The sequence below is a fragment of the Giraffa tippelskirchi genome, chromosome X (assembly GCF_054371585.1).
Source record: "Giraffa tippelskirchi isolate mGirTip1 chromosome X, T2T-mGirTip1v1.2.pri, whole genome shotgun sequence".
Classification (NCBI taxonomy): Eukaryota; Metazoa; Chordata; class Mammalia; order Artiodactyla; family Giraffidae; genus Giraffa; species Giraffa tippelskirchi.
In genome coordinates, this window is record NC_137289.1 from 75,636,554 (window position 1) to 75,654,231 (window position 17,678).

Below are 17,678 nucleotides of genomic sequence, written 5' to 3' on the forward strand. Positions count from 1 at the left end.
AGTGTTGAAGAATTGATGCTTTTGAACTGTGGTGTTGGAGAAGACTCTTGAGAGTCCCTTGGATAGCAATGATATCAAACCTGTCCATTCTAAAGGAAATCAACCCTGAATATTCATTGGAAGGACTGATGCTGAAGCTGAAGCTCCAATACTTTGGCCACCTGATGTGAAGAACTGACTCATTAGAAAAGACCTTGATGCTGGGAAAGATTGAAGGCAGGAGGAGAAGGGGACGACAGAGGATGAGATGGTTGGATGGCATTACCAACTCAATGGACATGAGTTTGAGGAAACTCCAGGAGTTGATGATGGACAAGGAAGACTAGTGTGCTGCAGTCCATGGCATCACCAAGAGTTGGAACCGATTGAGCCACTGAACTGAATTGAAAAGCTCACACTATATTAAATTTTTAAAGAAAAACTAAATTTTGTGAGTTAATATTTCAATGGATAGTATATTTATCTAAAGTTCTAATAATTGCATATTTATTAATAACAGCATTTTCTCGCATGAGGAAGAAATCCATAGATACTAAGTTAGTACATTCATTAATATGTTTGTTATTTTGTGTGGGTCAAAGTGAATTATAATAATTGTCAATTTAAAAACAGTATTTTTATCTGTACTTCTTGGAATTCCCCTAAGCTGCTTCACTGGCAGGTTTTTTTCTTTTTAAGGTAAACACTAAAAATTAAATATAAGATAAAAACCTTTTAATTTAGAATTTAATAGGAATGAACAAAACTGCTTGAACCTGCTTTGAAATTTAATTTCTGTCTAATTTTGTGATGTCACTTTTTTTTGAATGGCTATGACATGAGTTAAGTGGATAGTGTTATGTTTGCCTTGCTCAGTCTAGTCAGTTTTGTACTTAATGTTGTTTATGCTTTGTTTACAATGGTACGGAAGGTCTGTACATAGGGTTGTTTGATAGTAAAGGATGTGGCTCTCTAAAAGCTTGTTGTACTTATGAGTTTTTCCTTGCCAGTAATTCTGTTTCATTCCTTTTTAAAAAAAGTCACAGTAAATTTTCTAGTTCTGTGTGATTTTCTTTCCATTCTGGTCTTCACTAGTTATAAATAACACATGAAGTGACTTCCAAGGTAGAAAGCAGGAATCCATTTTGAAATGTTCTAGAAAATAAGGAGTGATTGATAGTTTCATATGATTTGGGCTGAAAGCACTTGGGCTTTGCCAGGTCATCAAAGTCCTGTCAGGGGAATCTATTATTTATTGTTTGATATGCTGGGAGTGGTGTAAGTACTTAATGTTTATCTTATGTAAGTATAGTGTTAGGAAAAGTCAATTCCAGGTATAATACAGTTTTAAGAAAGATCGTAGGGAACTAACCTAAATATTATAGTTGTAAGGGATGAAGTTCAACATTAAGGATTTGGATTAAAGGGTTTTTGAAAAATGAATAAATAATAGTTGCATTCCTATAAAGTATTTTAGATAAGATTCTTGAAAATACTAATTTCATGCCTTTTTGGTGCTGATTTTAGCTTAGCCCTGTTTGATAGTGAAACATCTCTATTTTATCTAGATGTATTTTGGAAAATTATAGAAAGTTGGGACTATGCATATTTGTTATATGATCACAAAACATTCTATAAGCTTCTAATATATTTTTTCTAGTTGCCAACTTTATAGCAGAACCTCAACTGAGAAGGAAGTGATGTAAGAAACCTCAGTTTCCCCTGTTACAAGCTGTTATGAAATGCTAATGTAATACCTAATATTTAACTGTGTTTGACAGAATTAACTTGCTGGTAAAAGTTGTTGATCTTGCATCAGATTTATAAATTTTCCTTTAATCTTTGGCAGATTATTTCTTTGAAACAGCCTCACTAATGAATTTAATGATCATATTTAATGTTGTGAAATGTTTAAATGATATTGTGTTTGATGACCTTCTATAGCATAAATCTAGGAAAGGCCTATAGTATACATATAGAAAAGGTTATTGGATTTTTTTAAAAAAACTGTTTTAAGTTGTTAGATCTTCAAGGATAACTTAATAATAAGCAAATGATAGTTTTTTCCCCCATCAAATATTAGGTTGGTACAAAAGTAATTGCAGTTTCAGACTGCAAATTTCAAATCATTGTGACTAGGCTCAAATACATCTTTATTGATCAAAATAGGAATCATTACAGTCAACACATTTTTGCCAACAAGAAATAAGTTTGTTTATTCCCATAGTATAAAAATCGGTGCTTAGGGATTTGATGAACTCTTGGAAAGCATTTTCTGTCTCCTGCCAGTTGTGGAAGCATTTTCCCTGCAAAAAGTTGTTGAGATGCTTGAGGAAGTAGTAGTTGGTTGGCGAGAGGTCAGGTGAATATGGCAGATGAGGCAAAACTTCGTAGCCCAATTTGTTCAACTTGTGAAGCATTGGTTGTGCATGCAGTTGGGTGATGTCGTGGAGAAGAATTGGGCCCTTTCTGTTGATGAATGCCGGCTACAGGCATTGCAGTTTTTGGTGTATCTCATCTATTTGCTGAGCATACTTCTCAGTTGTAATGGTTCGCCAGGATTCAGAAAGCTGTAGTTGATCAGGTGGGCAGCAGACCACCGAAAAGTGACCATGACCTTTTTTTGGTGCAAGTTTGGCTTTGGGAAGTGCTTTGGGGCTTCTCAGTCCAACCACTGAGCTGGTCATTGCTGGTTGTCATATAAAACCCACTTTTTGTTGCACATCACAATCAGATCGAGAAAAGGTTCATCATTGTGTGGAATAAAAGAAGGCACTTCAGAATGATTTTTTTGATTTTTGATCAACTCATGAGGCACCCACTTACCGAGCTTTTTCACCTTTCCAGTTTGCTTCATATGCCAAGCAACTATAGAATTGTTGACATTGACTTCTTGGGCAACTTCTTGTGTAGTTGTAAGAGGATCAGCTTCAATGATGGCTCTTGGTTGTTGTCAACTTCCCACAGCCGACTACCATGCTCCTTATCTTCAAGGTTCTTGTTTCCTTTGCAAAACTTCTTGAACCACCACTGCATTGTACGTTCATTAGCAGTTCCTGGGCCAAATGCCTTGTTAATGTTGCAAATTGTCTCTGCTGCTTCACGACCCATTTTGAACTTGAATTAAAAAATCGCTCAAATGTGCTTTTTGTCTAACATTTCTGTAGTGTAAAATAAATACAAAATAAACAGCAAGTAATGTCATTATCGAAAAAACATAAAGTGAGAAATGTGTATTAAGATGATGTATAACATAGCCACATTTATTTAAGAATGTATTCCAGTATCAAACAACAAAGTTCAACAATGCAAAACCGCAATTACTTTTGTACCAACCTAATAACTCGAACTAGATAACTTCAGGTTTGTTATTGAAGGGATAGGAAGAGAAGGGAAGGGAACTAACATTTATTGAGTATATGCAACATGCTTAGAGACTCAGTGTAAGGTGTTTTATATCATTTTTACCCTATTCCTCCCTGTACCCCTATGAGGTATATTATTAGCCCCATATTATGGTTGAAAACATTGTACTTGTTTATTTGTACTCAGAGTTTTTACAGTGTGTTTCCAGTGTAATGCTGTGTGATTTGACCCTGATCTAAGGTGTATGTGAAAGTCGCTCAGTCGTGTCTGACCCTTTGCGACCCCATGGACTATACAGTCCATGGAATTCTCCAGGGCAAGGTAGCCTTTCCCTTCTCCAGGGGACCTTCCCAAGCCAGGGATTGAACCCAGGTCTCCTGCATTGCAGGCCGATTCTTTACCAGCTGAGCCACCAGGGAAGCTGATCTAAGGTATTTGTTTCTAACTCATGTCTGGCTTTCCCTTGTGGGAGAGACTGTATAATTCATTGTAAGCCTATGTATATTCCATATAAAAATGCCTCACAGGGATGTTGTGTGAATTTGAGTAACGATTCAGAAGTAAGTAGTTCACTTTTTATGGTGCCAAGTGTTAAAAAAAGCATTGTTTTGAAATTAGTCAAGGGCTTAAAAGCTATTAAAACTGAGCTTATAAATATTAATTTAAACAAAACAAACAGTTACATATTTTGCTAAATTGTAACTAAGACCAAGAAGTTTAATTATGTTAACTTTTCCAAAACAGGAATTTAGGAAACTTGAAAGCTAAAGCTCCAGTTTTATGCAAGTTCATCCTTCATGCTGTGACTAGAGATATTTTCCTGAAACGCTGATTTGATATTGTTCTTATGGCTAAAATCTTAGACTCCCTGTTGCTTAGAGGTTCAAATTCAGATGCCACAGTTTGGCTCCAGCTACTCTTTGGGGCATTACTTTTTGATACTCTCTTCCTTCACCCTTTGCCAAGAATATTCCCTTCCACTTTCTTCTTCTACAGTTTTCAGTTGGGTTATTGTAGATCTGAAAGACTGAGCTGGTTTGTGTCCCCTGCTCTTCAGAGCTTTCCATGACTACCCTTTACAGAGGGAATGCTTCTTTCCTTCATGTTCCTTTAACAGTTTTAATTACATTTATTATTTTAAACCTTTTAAATTCTTGTTGTTTAGACTCTGAGCTCTTTTAGGCTAGAAATTACCTTTATCTTTTTTTTTTTTTCTCACTACCTATCACAGTCTGTTCTGTCCCTCCCTTTCCCCATTACCTTATCTCTTTCTTTTCTTTCTTCAAACAAATGTTTATAGAGAATCTACTGTGTGCCTCCTCTGTTCAAGGCACTTGGTGTTTATTGAATGAGTGGGAAGAAGTATGAAATCCTGGCCAGGAAAACTTTAGCTGTGTTATTAGCCTGTTGTTTTAATCATTCTAAGCATGAGGATAAGAGGCCCTTGCCATTTAACATTGGAATGGTCTATTGCTTTCACCAACTTGTGTGGGACTATTAAGGGAAAACACAAATGATGGTCATTTCGGTTTTGTGTGATTTGGATTCAGATCATGTTCAGTATTGAAATCCGTTCTTGGCTTTACTTTGTCAGTAGAGACATGACTTCTCACAATGCTGATTGAAGCGTTGGAAATAACCACATGCCTATTTGCCTATCCAAGGTAACAGCTAATTTGAGCCAGATAGAGGAGAGTAATTTTATTACTGTTTGCCATTGGAGTTGGCATCTTGTAAAAGTGGGTGTATATTTGGAGTAGTATTTAGGTGAAAATGTACTGCTTCTAAAATACCTCTCTGAAGAAAATAAAAGTAGGTATTCTTTATAAAGCAAATATCCTCTGCTAACAGTTAACAATCCTCCAAGGTAGATGGTGGTATTTCCATTGATGGATGAAGAAGTAAAGGCCTGAGGTCACAGAGCTAGTTAAGCAGCAAAACTAAAATTCAATCTTAGCTCTGTCTGACTGGGACCATGCCCGTTTCATTATGTTACCATCCTGCCCTTACATCCTCATTCTCAGACTCAAGTCCAAATTGGAGAGAGTGAATTTATCATGGTAATTTGAATTTGTGATGCCGAATTACTGAATTGCTTTATCTTTGGCAAGTAATTTAACATTTCTCATCCCATTTTTTTTCACTTGGATAATACTTCTTGCCTCCCAGGGTTATAATGAAGAATAAATGAGCTAATGTATATGAAAATACATTGTGAATCATAAAGCCCTGTACTGATATTTGGTGGTATATTATTAATGCTGTCTTTATTACACACTTAAACATACTGCTTCCTGAATTCTGCTTCCTTCCAATTCTGCTTCCTGAATATTTCTTTGCTGTTGTCCTTTTTAACTAAGTCACTTAGTCAGTCAGTGTTGGTCGCTCAGTCATGTCCACCTCTTTGAGACCCCATGGACAGTAGCCCACCAGGCTCCTCTGTCCATGGAATTCTCCAGGCAGGAATACTGGAGTGGGTAGCCATTCCCTTTTCCAGGGGATCTTCCTGACCCAAGGATCGAACCCAGGTCTCCTGCATTGCGGGCAGATTCTTTCTCATCTGAGCCATGAGGGAAGCCCACTAAACCCCTTCAGTTCAGTTCAGTCGCTCAGTCATGTCCGACTCTTTGCGACCCCATGAATTGCAGCACGCCAGGCCTCTCTGTCCATCACCAACTTAGCAGCCTGTAAAGTACCATAGTGACTTCATTTCTTTATAAAGAAAACTTATTTTTTATGTATAAAGAGTTAAGATCTTAAGATAAAACGTTAGAACAATACAGTTTTTACCATTATGAAGAACTAAGCATACTTAGCTATTTAGAATTTTCCTTTCTTCCTCCTATTTCCTTCTACACTACAAACTCTCACTTTTTTTCCTTTGAATTATATCCAAAGTTAAGGTTGCAACTTTATAATGGCTTATTTCCAATAGCTGATATTTAATGGCTATATCTAGTACATTTGGTCAGAACTTCTTTTTTGAACCAAACATTTTATACCCACAAAGTGCTCAGCACTGGAAAACTACTTCTTCCATGAATGCAGATGGAGCTTTTGTTTAATGTGATTTTTAACTAGAGATTGGCTACATCAGTTGCTTCCATATGCTTGTTGCTTTTTTACATAAAGAAGATAAATCTTTGATGGATAGTGTTTTGTTTAAACCCTTGCCGGAAGGATACTGTTTCTTTTCTACTAGGTAAAAATCCAAGAGGACCATGATATCTCATTGTAGTGAAAGAGAGTCAGTAGCAACACTATAGAATTACACTAAACTAGCTTAGTTCATCTGACTGATATAAAACATTTTAGCCTCTGTTGAAATGGTAGCTCTTACAATAAAAAGTTATGAAAGTGTCTTGAATTTATAACATAGAGTGTTAACTAGCTGATGTAGCTGAACATCTGAATTTTTTATTATAAAATTATCTTTGGTAAATATTTTTTGGTATTGGTATTAGTAGTAGTAATATATATTTCCCTTTATGATAACAAAGGGGCTTCCCTGGTGGCTCAGATGGTAAAGAGTCTGCCTGCAGTGCTGGAGACCCAGGTTCGATGCCTGGGTCAGGAAGCTCCCCTGGAGAAGGAAATGGCTACCCATTCCAGTATTCTTGCCTGGAAAATCCCGTGGACGGACGAGACTGGCAGGCTACAGTCCATGGGGTCGCAAAGAGTCGGACACGACTGAGCGACTTCACTTTCACTTTATTGTAAAAAACTTTATGATATGGCTTAATTTAATTCCAAAACAGTGATGTTCTTATCAAACGACTGTATTAAGCAGAAGTGAAATAATGTATCATGTAAATGACCTTTTTTAAAATTAGTTAGCCTATTGCTTAAACTGAAAAATACATGCCATTACCCCTAAGAGACACTGTGACTTGAAGTTAGATTTATGTTAAAATTTCAACTCTAGAGCTTATTTTTTAAGCATTGGGCAGCAAGGTAAGCAGTTTGCACCCCAGTTTCTTCTTCATCTCTAAAATGTGTATGCAGATCCTTTTCTGTCAGTGCATTTGGAAGAATCTGATCAGCTAGTATGTGAATATAGTTTCTGAAACAAAGTGCTTATATGAACAATATTTTGACAGTTGCTCATTTATGGTAATTGGCAGATAAAAAGAATTTAAGTACTTGAGTTTTAAAAAATCTCCCGCATGATAAAATTTTCAGTATTAGTAGTATATGTTCAAGAAGCATCATTCAACAGTAAATATAAACTTTATAATTTTGAATACAAGAATGAGCCTCTTTTGTTAAACTCTTCTATACAGTAGTGGTATGAATTGAACATTTTTTGTGCTTTATATATATATATATTTTTTTTCTACATCATAAATGATATAGGTGTATGTTTTTATAGGTTTGCCTGAATCCATCATTGCAGCTGCATGTTCAAGAAGTGGCCAGAGGGTTCTGCATGTTGATTCGTAAGTTTATCAGTGGTAGCATTTGATACTTCCTAAATATCTCGATACAAAATTAAAATTTAAATATACGTACACATGTGTGTACATATATATGTCCAATATAAACTTTTAAAGTTAAAAAATTATTAGAATTGTTTAATTTTCACCAGAAACGTGTGAAATATATAATGTATGGGTTCTCCTATTATAGTTTGTGAAATAGTGATCTCTTTCCTTTGAGTATAAACCAAATGTACCATAATTTTATTTTTCACATGAATGATTTTGTTTTTCTAAATGATAAGTAATTTTCCACAAGGCTTGGAAACCTCACACTTACCCTTTTAATCATATATGTATGTGGGTATGTAAACCCTGTATATGCTGTTGTATTTTAGATGTGGCATTTGATAGTTGAAGAAATCAGCTAATAGAGTATGTTGTTTGCTTGCAAAATCTTTTCTAAAATATCTAGAATTTTGTTTTTTCCCCTTTTCCTTAAATGTGATGATAAAAAGGAAGTAAATGGAAAATTCAACTTTAAGGTAAAGTGTAAATCTTTCCATTCCTGCTTCCTTCAGAAACAAACCCTTAACTTTCCACCTATCTATTTAATGCATTCAACCTTTGTATTTTGGTACTTTAATTGTTCATTAAATTGGAGTAAAAAGGAAACAAGAAATAATGACTTTATATTTTCTGTTTGATAGTAACAGGTTTTTCAAAATGCCAGAATGCAAAGAATAACTAGATTTGTTACAGCTTACAGTGCCTTCTCATATATTATCCCATTGTAAGTATGTAGGAATCCAAAAGTGGTATTAGTTCATTTACCCATTCTAAATTTATTTTCAGAATATATTAATTCCCCAGTCACTGAATGAAATTTCTAAATTGAATTACTTTCTGTTTGTAAGTCCTGCTCTTGGAATTCTCTTTCACTGTTAATGCACACACACACCCCACAGTGAATCGCTCAGTCGTGTCTGACTCTTTGCAACTGCAGCCTGCCAGGCTCCTCTGCCCATGGGGGTTCTCCAGGCAAGAATACTGGAGTGGGTTGCCATGCCCTCCTCCAGGGGATCTTCCCAACTCAGGAAGCGAACCCTGAGGAGACATGAGACATAGGTTCGATCCCAGATTTCCCTGGTGGCTCAGATGGTAAAGAATCCACCTGCAATGCAAAAGACCTGGGTTCGGTCACCAGGGAAATCTGTTATGTGTGCAACTGCTGTGTTAATGTCTTAGTTCAATCTTTTTGACATATGGATTCACATGCCAAAAAAATGTGCTGCCTTGAACTCTGAGGTACTAGACCAGTATGGTTTAAAAAGGCTTAATAAGAACACAAATTCAAATTTATTTCTGATAACATTAATTAACCTAAAACTGAAAATAAAATCTCAAATTTCCCAAAGTTATCTGTTGTGTTTGCACTGTAAGCTACTTCCTGTATCAGCTTCTTTACACATGTAATTTAATTCCCATCACAGCCAAGTGAGGGTGGTGGTATTCTAATTAAACAAGTGGGAAATGTGGGGCATGGTGAGGTTAAGTAATAATTCTAACTTCACCCAGCTAGTGCATGTCTTTTTCTAAAACCCGAGATCTTCCCAGAATGAAGAATATTTTATAAATCACATAGGGTTTACTGATAATACAAAATAAGTTTTGATTAAGAATATAAGAAGTTAAATCTAATTTTGATAAACAGTGAGTCAGTGACTTGATAATGTTAAAAACTTATACCTTAATAAATAGTATTTCAAACTGACAAAACTTTTTTCTTCTATTTTAGACCCTCACACTTTGTAGCTTTTGAGAGTTTAGATACATCTAGATATTGATTTATAAGATGGTTTTCTGCTCTATGCCATGCTTAAATATTTTCTCATTTTTATTCAGTTTTGCCATTATGGCTCTTCATGTTGCTGTTGCTGTTTGTTGTTCAGTTGCTCAGTCATGTCCGCCTCTTTGCAACCCCATGGACTGCAGCATGCCAGGCTTCCCTGTCCTTCACCATCTCCTGGAGCTTGTTCAAACTCCTGTCCATTGAGTCGGTGATGCCATCCAACTGTCTCTTTTGTCCCCTTCTCCTTCTGCCTTCAATCTTTCCCAGCATAAAGGTGTTTTCTAATGAGTTGACTCTCTGCATCAGGTGGCCAAAGTATTGGAGCTTCAGCTTCAGCATCAGTCCTTCTAATGAATATTCAGGATTGATTTCCTTCGGGGTTGACTGGTTTGATCTCTTTGCATCCAAGGGACTCTCAAGAGTCTTCTCCAGCACCACAGTTCAAAATCATCAATTCTTTGGTACTCAGCCTTCTTTTTGGTTCAACTCTCACATCCATATGTGACTACTGGAAAAACTATAGCTTTGACTATATGGACCTTTGTTGGCAAAGTAGCATCTCTGCTTTTTAATATGCTGTCTAGGTTTGTCATAGATTTTCTTCCAAGGAGCAAGTGTCTTTTAATTTCATGGCTACAGTCACGATCTGCAGTGATTTTGGAGCGCCCCCAAATAAAGTCTCTCACTGTTTCCATTGTTTCCCCATTTATTTGCCATGAAGTGATGGGACTGGATGCCATGATCTTAGTTTTTTGAATGTTGAATTTTAAGCCAGCTTTTTCACTCTCCTCTATCACCTTCATCAAGAGGCTCTTTAGTTCCTCTTTGCTTTCTGCCATAAGGTTGGTGTCATCTGCATATCTGAAGTTACTGATATTTTTCCCAGCAATCTTGATTCCAGCTTGTGCTTCACTGAGCCCGGCATTTTGCATGATGTGCTCTGCATATAAGTTAAATAAGCAAGGTGATAATATATCTCCTTGATATACTCCTTTGCCAATTTGGAACCAGTCTGTTGTTTCATGTCCAGTTCTAAGTGTTGCTTCTTGACCTGCATATAGGTTTCACAGGAGGCAGGTAAGGTTGTCTGGTATGCTCATCTCTTTCAGAATTTCTCACAGTTTGTTGTGATCCACACAGTCAAAGGCTTTGGCATAGTCAATAAAGCAGAAGTAGATGCTCTTCTGGAATTCTCTTGCTTTTTCAATGATCCAGAAGATGTTGGCAGTTTGATCTATGGTTCCTCTGCCTTTTCTAAATCCAACTTGAACATCTGGAAGTCCTCAGTTCATGTACTGTTGAAGCCTAGCCTGGAGAATTTTCAGCATTACTTTGCTAGCGTATGAAATGAGTGCAATTGTGTGGTAGTTTGAACATTCTTTGGCATTGCCTTTCTTAGTGATTGGAATGAAAACTGATCTTTTCCAGTCCTGCGGCCACTGCTGAGTTTTTCAAATTTGCAGGTGTATTGAGTGCAGCACTTTAACAGCATCATCTTTTAGGACTTGAAATATCTCAACTGGAATGCCATCACCTCCACTAGCTTTGTTCGTAGTGATGCTTCCTAAGGCCCACTTGACTTCGCTTTCCAGGATGTCTGGCTCTAGGTGAGGGATCACACCATTGTGGTTATCTGGGTCATGATCTTTTTTTGTATAGTTTTTCTGTGTATTCTTGCCACCTCTTCTTAATATCTTCTGCTTCTTGTAGGTCCATACCATCTGTCCTTTATTATGCTCATCTTTGTATGAAATGTTCCCTTGGTATCTGTAATTTTCTTGAAGAGATCTCTAGTCCTTCCCATTCTGTTCTTTTCCTCTATTTCTTTGCATTGATCACTGAGGAAGGCTTTCTTATCTCTCCTTGCTATTCTCAGGAACTCTTCATTCAGATGGGTTTATCTTCCCTTTTCTCCTTTGCTTTTCACTTCTCCATAGGGAAAGGAGAAGATAAATAAAAGATTCATAGGGAAAGAAGATTCAATCTTCCCCTAGTCCTTTTACTTCCTTTTTTTTGTTTCAGTTTTCTCCTTTGAGTTTTATTGTGATAAAATTGACATGCAGTACTGTATAAGTGTAAGGTATATAGCATAATGATTTGACTTACATCATGAAATGATTAGCACAATAAGTTCAGTGAGCATTCATCATCTCACATAGGTACAAAATGAAAGAAATAGAAAAATTTTCCTTGTGATGAGAAGTCTTAACTTTCATATATAACATAAGGCAGTGTTAAGTTATATTTGTCATGTTGTAGATTACGTCCCTAGTACTTAGTTATAAGTATTAGGGATGCAATATCTCTATTGAACCTTTTGATTGCCTTCATACAGTACCCCCTCCCACACCCGCCCCACCTCCAGCCTCTGGCACCAGAAATCTGATCCTTTTTTTTCCTATGCCTAGTCCTTTTATTTATGCTTTACATCTACAATAGTACCATATATCCCTGTTCCATGTACATAGCTTCCCATACTTTATAAAAAAAAATAACCCATAAATTTTAGTTTAAAAGAAAGTAACATAATACTTGCCATCTTAACTATTTCTAAGCATTTACAAATCAGTAGTGTTGCTGCTGCTGCTGCTGCTGCTGCTGCTGCTGCTGCTAAGTTGCTTCAGTCGTGTCTGACTCTGTGCGACCCCATAGACGGCAGCCCACCAGGCTCCCCCATCCCTGGGATTCTCCAGGCAAGAACACTGGAGTGGCTTGCCATTGCCTTCTCCAACGCATGAAAGTGAAAAGTGAAAGTGAACTCGCTCAGTCGTGTCCACCTCTTCACGACCCCATGGACTGCAGCCTACCAGGCTCCTCCATCCATGGGATTTTCCAGGCAAGAGTACTGGAGTGGGTTGCCATTGCCTTCTCCGCAGTAGTGTTGAGTATATTCCTAATTGTTGTATAGCAGATCTTCAGAACTCTTTTGATGTTACAAACCTGAAGCTCTATGCCCATTAAACAATAACTCCCCATTCCTCTTCCCCCCAGTTCTTGGCAACTATCATTCTACTTTCTGTCTCCATGAATTTTACTTCTCTAGATACCTCATATAGGCTTCCCAGGTGGTGCTAGTGGTAGACATGAGACAAGGAGTTGGATCCCTGGGTCAGAAAGATCCCCCGGAGGAGGGCACAGCAACCCACTCCAATATACTTGTCTGGAGATTCCCCATGGAAACAGGAGTCTGGCGGGCTACAGTATGTAGGGTCTCATAGAGTGAGACCACTGAAATGACTTAGCACACATGCACACAGATACCTCATATAATGAGAATTAGATATTATTTGTCTTTTTGTAACTGGGTTATTTCACATAGTATAGTGTCCTCAAGGCTCATCTGTTTTGTATCATGTGTTAGAATTTCCTTCCTTTTTAAGATTGGATAATATTCCATTGTATGTTTATACAATACAACGTATTCATCCATCTGTTGATAAACACTTGACTCACCTCTGGCACATAGTAAATAATGCTGGAATGAACATGAATGTGCAAATATATTTTCAAGATCCTGCGTTCAGTTCTTTTGGATATATACCCAGAATTGGGATTACTAGATCATATAGTAATTCTATTTTTAAGTTTTTTGAGGAACTGCCATACTATTCTTGATAGCAATGGAAACTTAAAATTCTTAGTATTACTTGTTCCTTTTTTCTGTTCCTCACTGCTCTGTCTTGGTAGAGATTTGTCTATGTTATTAGTCTTTTCAAAGAACCAGGTTTTGCTTTGTTGTAACCTTCTATGTTATCTTTGTTTTCTATCTAATTAATATCTATGCTTATCTTTATTGTTTCTGTCTTTCTTTCTTTGGCTTGAGATTAGTCTTGTCCTTTTTCTAACTTCTAGAATTGAATTCTTAGTTCTTTGTGTTTTAGCTTCATGTTTAGTGTGTTTATGATTCTAGCTCCCTCTTAGGATCACATTAGATATCTTGTATAAGTTTTAAGTCTCATAGCCATTATGATCTCTTTTTTGATCCATTAGTTATTTAGAAATATGTTTTTGGATTTCTAGATACATTTTTTATTTCAATAACTTACTGAATTTATAATTTTTAACACTCGTGACAAAACAGGGAAGTGAGACAGTAAAGTTCTAGTGTGCTTCTTCATTCTCCTGCCTGCAACCCATCCTTCCCTTCTACTCTGTCTCTCACCCCTTGGAAGCAGTTGCTGTTACCTTTTTATGTGTCTTACAATATGCTTGCCAGAAAAAGAGGATGAAGCAAAAACATGTAAGTTTTTATCGTGTTTAAATTTGATTCAGTATAGAAAAAGTTCAGGATACTGAGTAGTTCCAGCACCATGGATTCCTCATTTTGCCTTTCTATGTCTGTACCCCTATTTCTAGCCTCAGCAACCACTGATTTGATTTTTAGCTGTATAATTTTGTCATTTTGAGGATGAAACTGTGCAGTGTGCATTTTGGCTTTGGCTTTTTTCACTCAGCATAATTTCATCAAAGTTGTTACATATATCAATAATTTCTTTTCCTTTGTTATTACTGAGTAGTGTTCTGTGTTATGTATGTATCATAGTTTGTTTAACTGTTCACCTGTTGAATGGCATTTCAGCTGATTCTAGTTTTTGGCTCTGATAGAATTGTTGTGTTAACATTCATCGATAGGTTTTTGTGTGCGTGAGCTTAAGTTTTTATTTTTCTGGGATAAATGCTCAGCAGTTCACTTGCTCGGTCATATGGTAATGGCATGTTTATTTTAGTTTATTAAGAAATGCAGTCTAGTTTTCAGAGTGCCTATACCATTTTACAGTCCCACTAGCAATGTATGAGTGTTCCAGTTTCTCTGTTATCTTTGACAGCATTTGTTGTTGTTAACTCTTTTTGATGGGGGAGTGAGGAGGGTTCAATTCTGGCTAGTGTGTAGGGGTATCCCATTGGGGTTTTACTTCACACTTCCCTAATGTCTAATGATGATGGCCAGTTTTCAGGTGCTTATTATGGTATCTGTGTATTCTCTTTGATAAAACGTCTTCATGTCTTTAGACTGTTTTCAAGTTGGATTGTTTTACTGTGGAGTTTTGAGAGTTGTTCATACATTTCTTACCAAATGTAATTTTTAACTATTCTTTTTTTAATAATCAATTTCTAATTTAATTACATTAATGTCAGATAATTAGCTCTGTGTGATTTCAGTTATTTAGTAATTTTGAGAATTGCTTTATGGTTTATAACTACATGACTCCATGTGACTTAAAAGGTTTTTTTGTGTTTTAGTATACTTTATTTAAAGGAAAAATTGTACGTTTTTAGAATGTTTTTATGAGTAAATTTAATGTAGAAATAAAACTAAAAAAGAAAACTTTTGCTGATTGTTGGATATGGAGATCCGTCTCTTCATTAGATCAAACTTGTTAATTTTGTTGGTTCAGAATATCTGTTATCTGCTCTATTAATTGCGAGGTGTTTATTAGGAATCACTTTTACTGAGTGTGGCATTCTTATTTTTCTTTATAATTCTATTAATTTTTGCTTTATGTATTCTTGAGTATTCATAAAAGCATATAGATTTAAAATTAATGATATCCTTATGTAGTTTACCTTATGTTTTCTTCCCCCTGCTAATGCCTTTTGCCTTAAAGTTTGTTTTTTATATAACATAGCAATATCAGGTTTCCTTGTTTTTTTCCCCCAAGATTTCTTCTCTGCCCTTTTATTTTCGGTCTTTCTGCATCTTAATATGTATGTATCTTACAAATAGCATATAAGTAGATTTTACTTTATTACTTCAATCTGGCAATCTGTTTTTTAACTGAATAGTATATTTATCATGATTTACTAATATTTGAATGTATTTCTACCGTCTTGTTTGCATGTTCTCTTTACTGTACCATTCCTTTTTGTTCTTCTCTTAGCTTTCTGTCTTGTATTGAGTAGAGGTATGTTTGTACTTTTTCCTTTCTCACAACTGGGTTGGAATTACAGATGAAATTTCTCTTCCTTTGGTCTAGAATATGCTTAAACTTTTGGCACATATATTCGAATTAAACTTTCAGAATCATCAAAGTACTTACTCTTTTCTAGCAATACAATGACCACCCCTCTCATGTCTATAGCATTTTGGTAATACTTTGATCTTATATTTTTTTTATTAATAGTTGATGGGCTTTCCTGGTGGCTCAGATGGTAAAGAATCTGCCTGCAGTGTAGGAGACCCACGTTCGATCCCTTGATTGGGAAGATCCTCTGGAGAAGGGAATGGCTATCTACTTTAGTATTCTTGTCTAGAGAATCCCACATGGACAGAGAAGTCTGGTGGGCTACAGTCCATGGGGTCACAAAGAGTCGGACACAGTTGAGTGACTAACACTTCATTTTATTTTTTGTACTTAATACTTGTTTGGATATGCCCTTGTGTTTATCAGTCTTTTTTTTTTTTTTTTCTTTGCTTACTCTTCATTCTGGAGACAATATCCTGCTTCCTTAAGTTCCTTCAACCTGAATGTTAGTATTAAGCTCTGTCTTTGTTAATGCCTTTGTTTCACTCTTAATCTCAAATTATAGTTTAGTTGGTTCTGTAATTACACACTGAAGGTAATTTTCTCTCAGACTGTCCTCTAGCTTCTTTTGTTGTTGTTGAGAAATGTCATTCTTTGTTAGATGAATTCTCTTTTTTTTTCTGATTGTTTTAATATTCTTCTGTTTGTCCTTATAGTTGTATAGTAATCTGTTGAGGTGTGGATTTTATTTCTATTTATACTTGTTCAGAAATTGTTTTGTTTCTTGAAATCAGATGATTTATGCCTTTTGTTGGTGGGAAAACACTCTACTGTTTCTTCAAGCATTATTTCTCTCATATTCTTTCTTTTAGAAATTCTCTTATGTATTGCACCTTCTCATTCTATCCTTTAGGCCTTTTAAGGGCTTCCCTTGTGGCTCAGCTCGTAAAGAATCTGCCTGCAATGTGGGAGGACCTGGCTTTGATCCCTGGGTTGGGAAGATCCCCTGGAGAAGGGAAAGGCCTTTTAATATCTCTTTCATATTTTTCATCATTTTACTTTTTGATACTACATTCTGAGTAGTTCCCTCAGCTTTATCTTCTTGTTCTGGGGTTACCAACTATGGCCCACAGATTCGCCACTGATTTTATTTATTTATTTTTGGTTGTGCTGTGTTGTGGTACATGGGCTTCTCATTACAGTGGCTCCTCTTGTTGCACAGCATGGGGTATAGACACATGGTCTTAGTAGTTATGGCTCGTGGGCTTAGTTGCCCCATGGCATGTGGAATCCTCCCAGAACAGGGATTGAACCTGTGTCCCCTGCATTGGCAGGTGGATTCCCATCCACTGTAACACCAGAGAAGTCTCCACTTGTTTTTTAAAATAAAGTCTTATTGGAATACAACCATGATTATATACTTAACACCTGTTTACATAGTGACATATTGACCATGGCTGCTTTTACATTACAAAGGCAGAGTTAAGTAGCTTCAACAAAAACTGTGTTGTCTGCAAAGCCTAAAAATTTACTATCTGGCCCTTTATAGAAAATGTTTGCAGACCTCTAGTTCATTAGTTCTGTCTTGTTGTTATTGTTTAGTTGCTAAAGCATGTCCCACTCTTTTGCAACCGCATGGACTGTGGGCCACCAGGCTCCTCTGTCCATGGGATTATCCCATCAAGAATATTGGAGTTGGTTGCCATTTCCTCTTCCAGGGGATCTTCCTGACCTAGGGATCAAACCTGCATAACCCACATCTCCTGCACTGCAGATGGATTCTTTACTACTGAGCCATCAGCTTCCAGAAGACACCTGCATTCCTTGGCTTTTGTCCCTTTGCTCTGTCTTCAAGAGCCTCAGTTCAACCTCTATCATGCCATCTTGTTTTTCTGCCTTTGACCTTCTTGCCTCCCTCATAAGGAACCTTCTGTTTACATTAGGGCCTACATGGATAATGTAGGATATTCCTCCTGTCTTAGGATACTTAATTTACACGTTAGCAAAGTCCCTTTTGCCATATAATATATATTCACAGCTTCTGAGGATTCGGATATGGACATCTTTGGGGAATAATGGTTCCCCATTTTTCTGTCTACT

The 17,678-nt window shown here is 36.5% G+C and overlaps 1 protein-coding gene across 1 annotated transcript in view; it reads left to right on the forward strand.

Annotated features, from left to right (window-relative positions):
* Positions 1-17,678, forward strand: part of CHM (CHM Rab escort protein) — a 236,319-nt gene that overhangs the window by 15,595 nt on the left and 203,046 nt on the right. Inside the window, exon 2 of the mRNA XM_081563843.1 lies at positions 7,718-7,784. Within this exon, the coding sequence (XP_081419969.1) occupies positions 7,718-7,784 (67 nt within the window). The remainder of the gene's footprint in view (positions 1-7,717; positions 7,785-17,678) is intronic.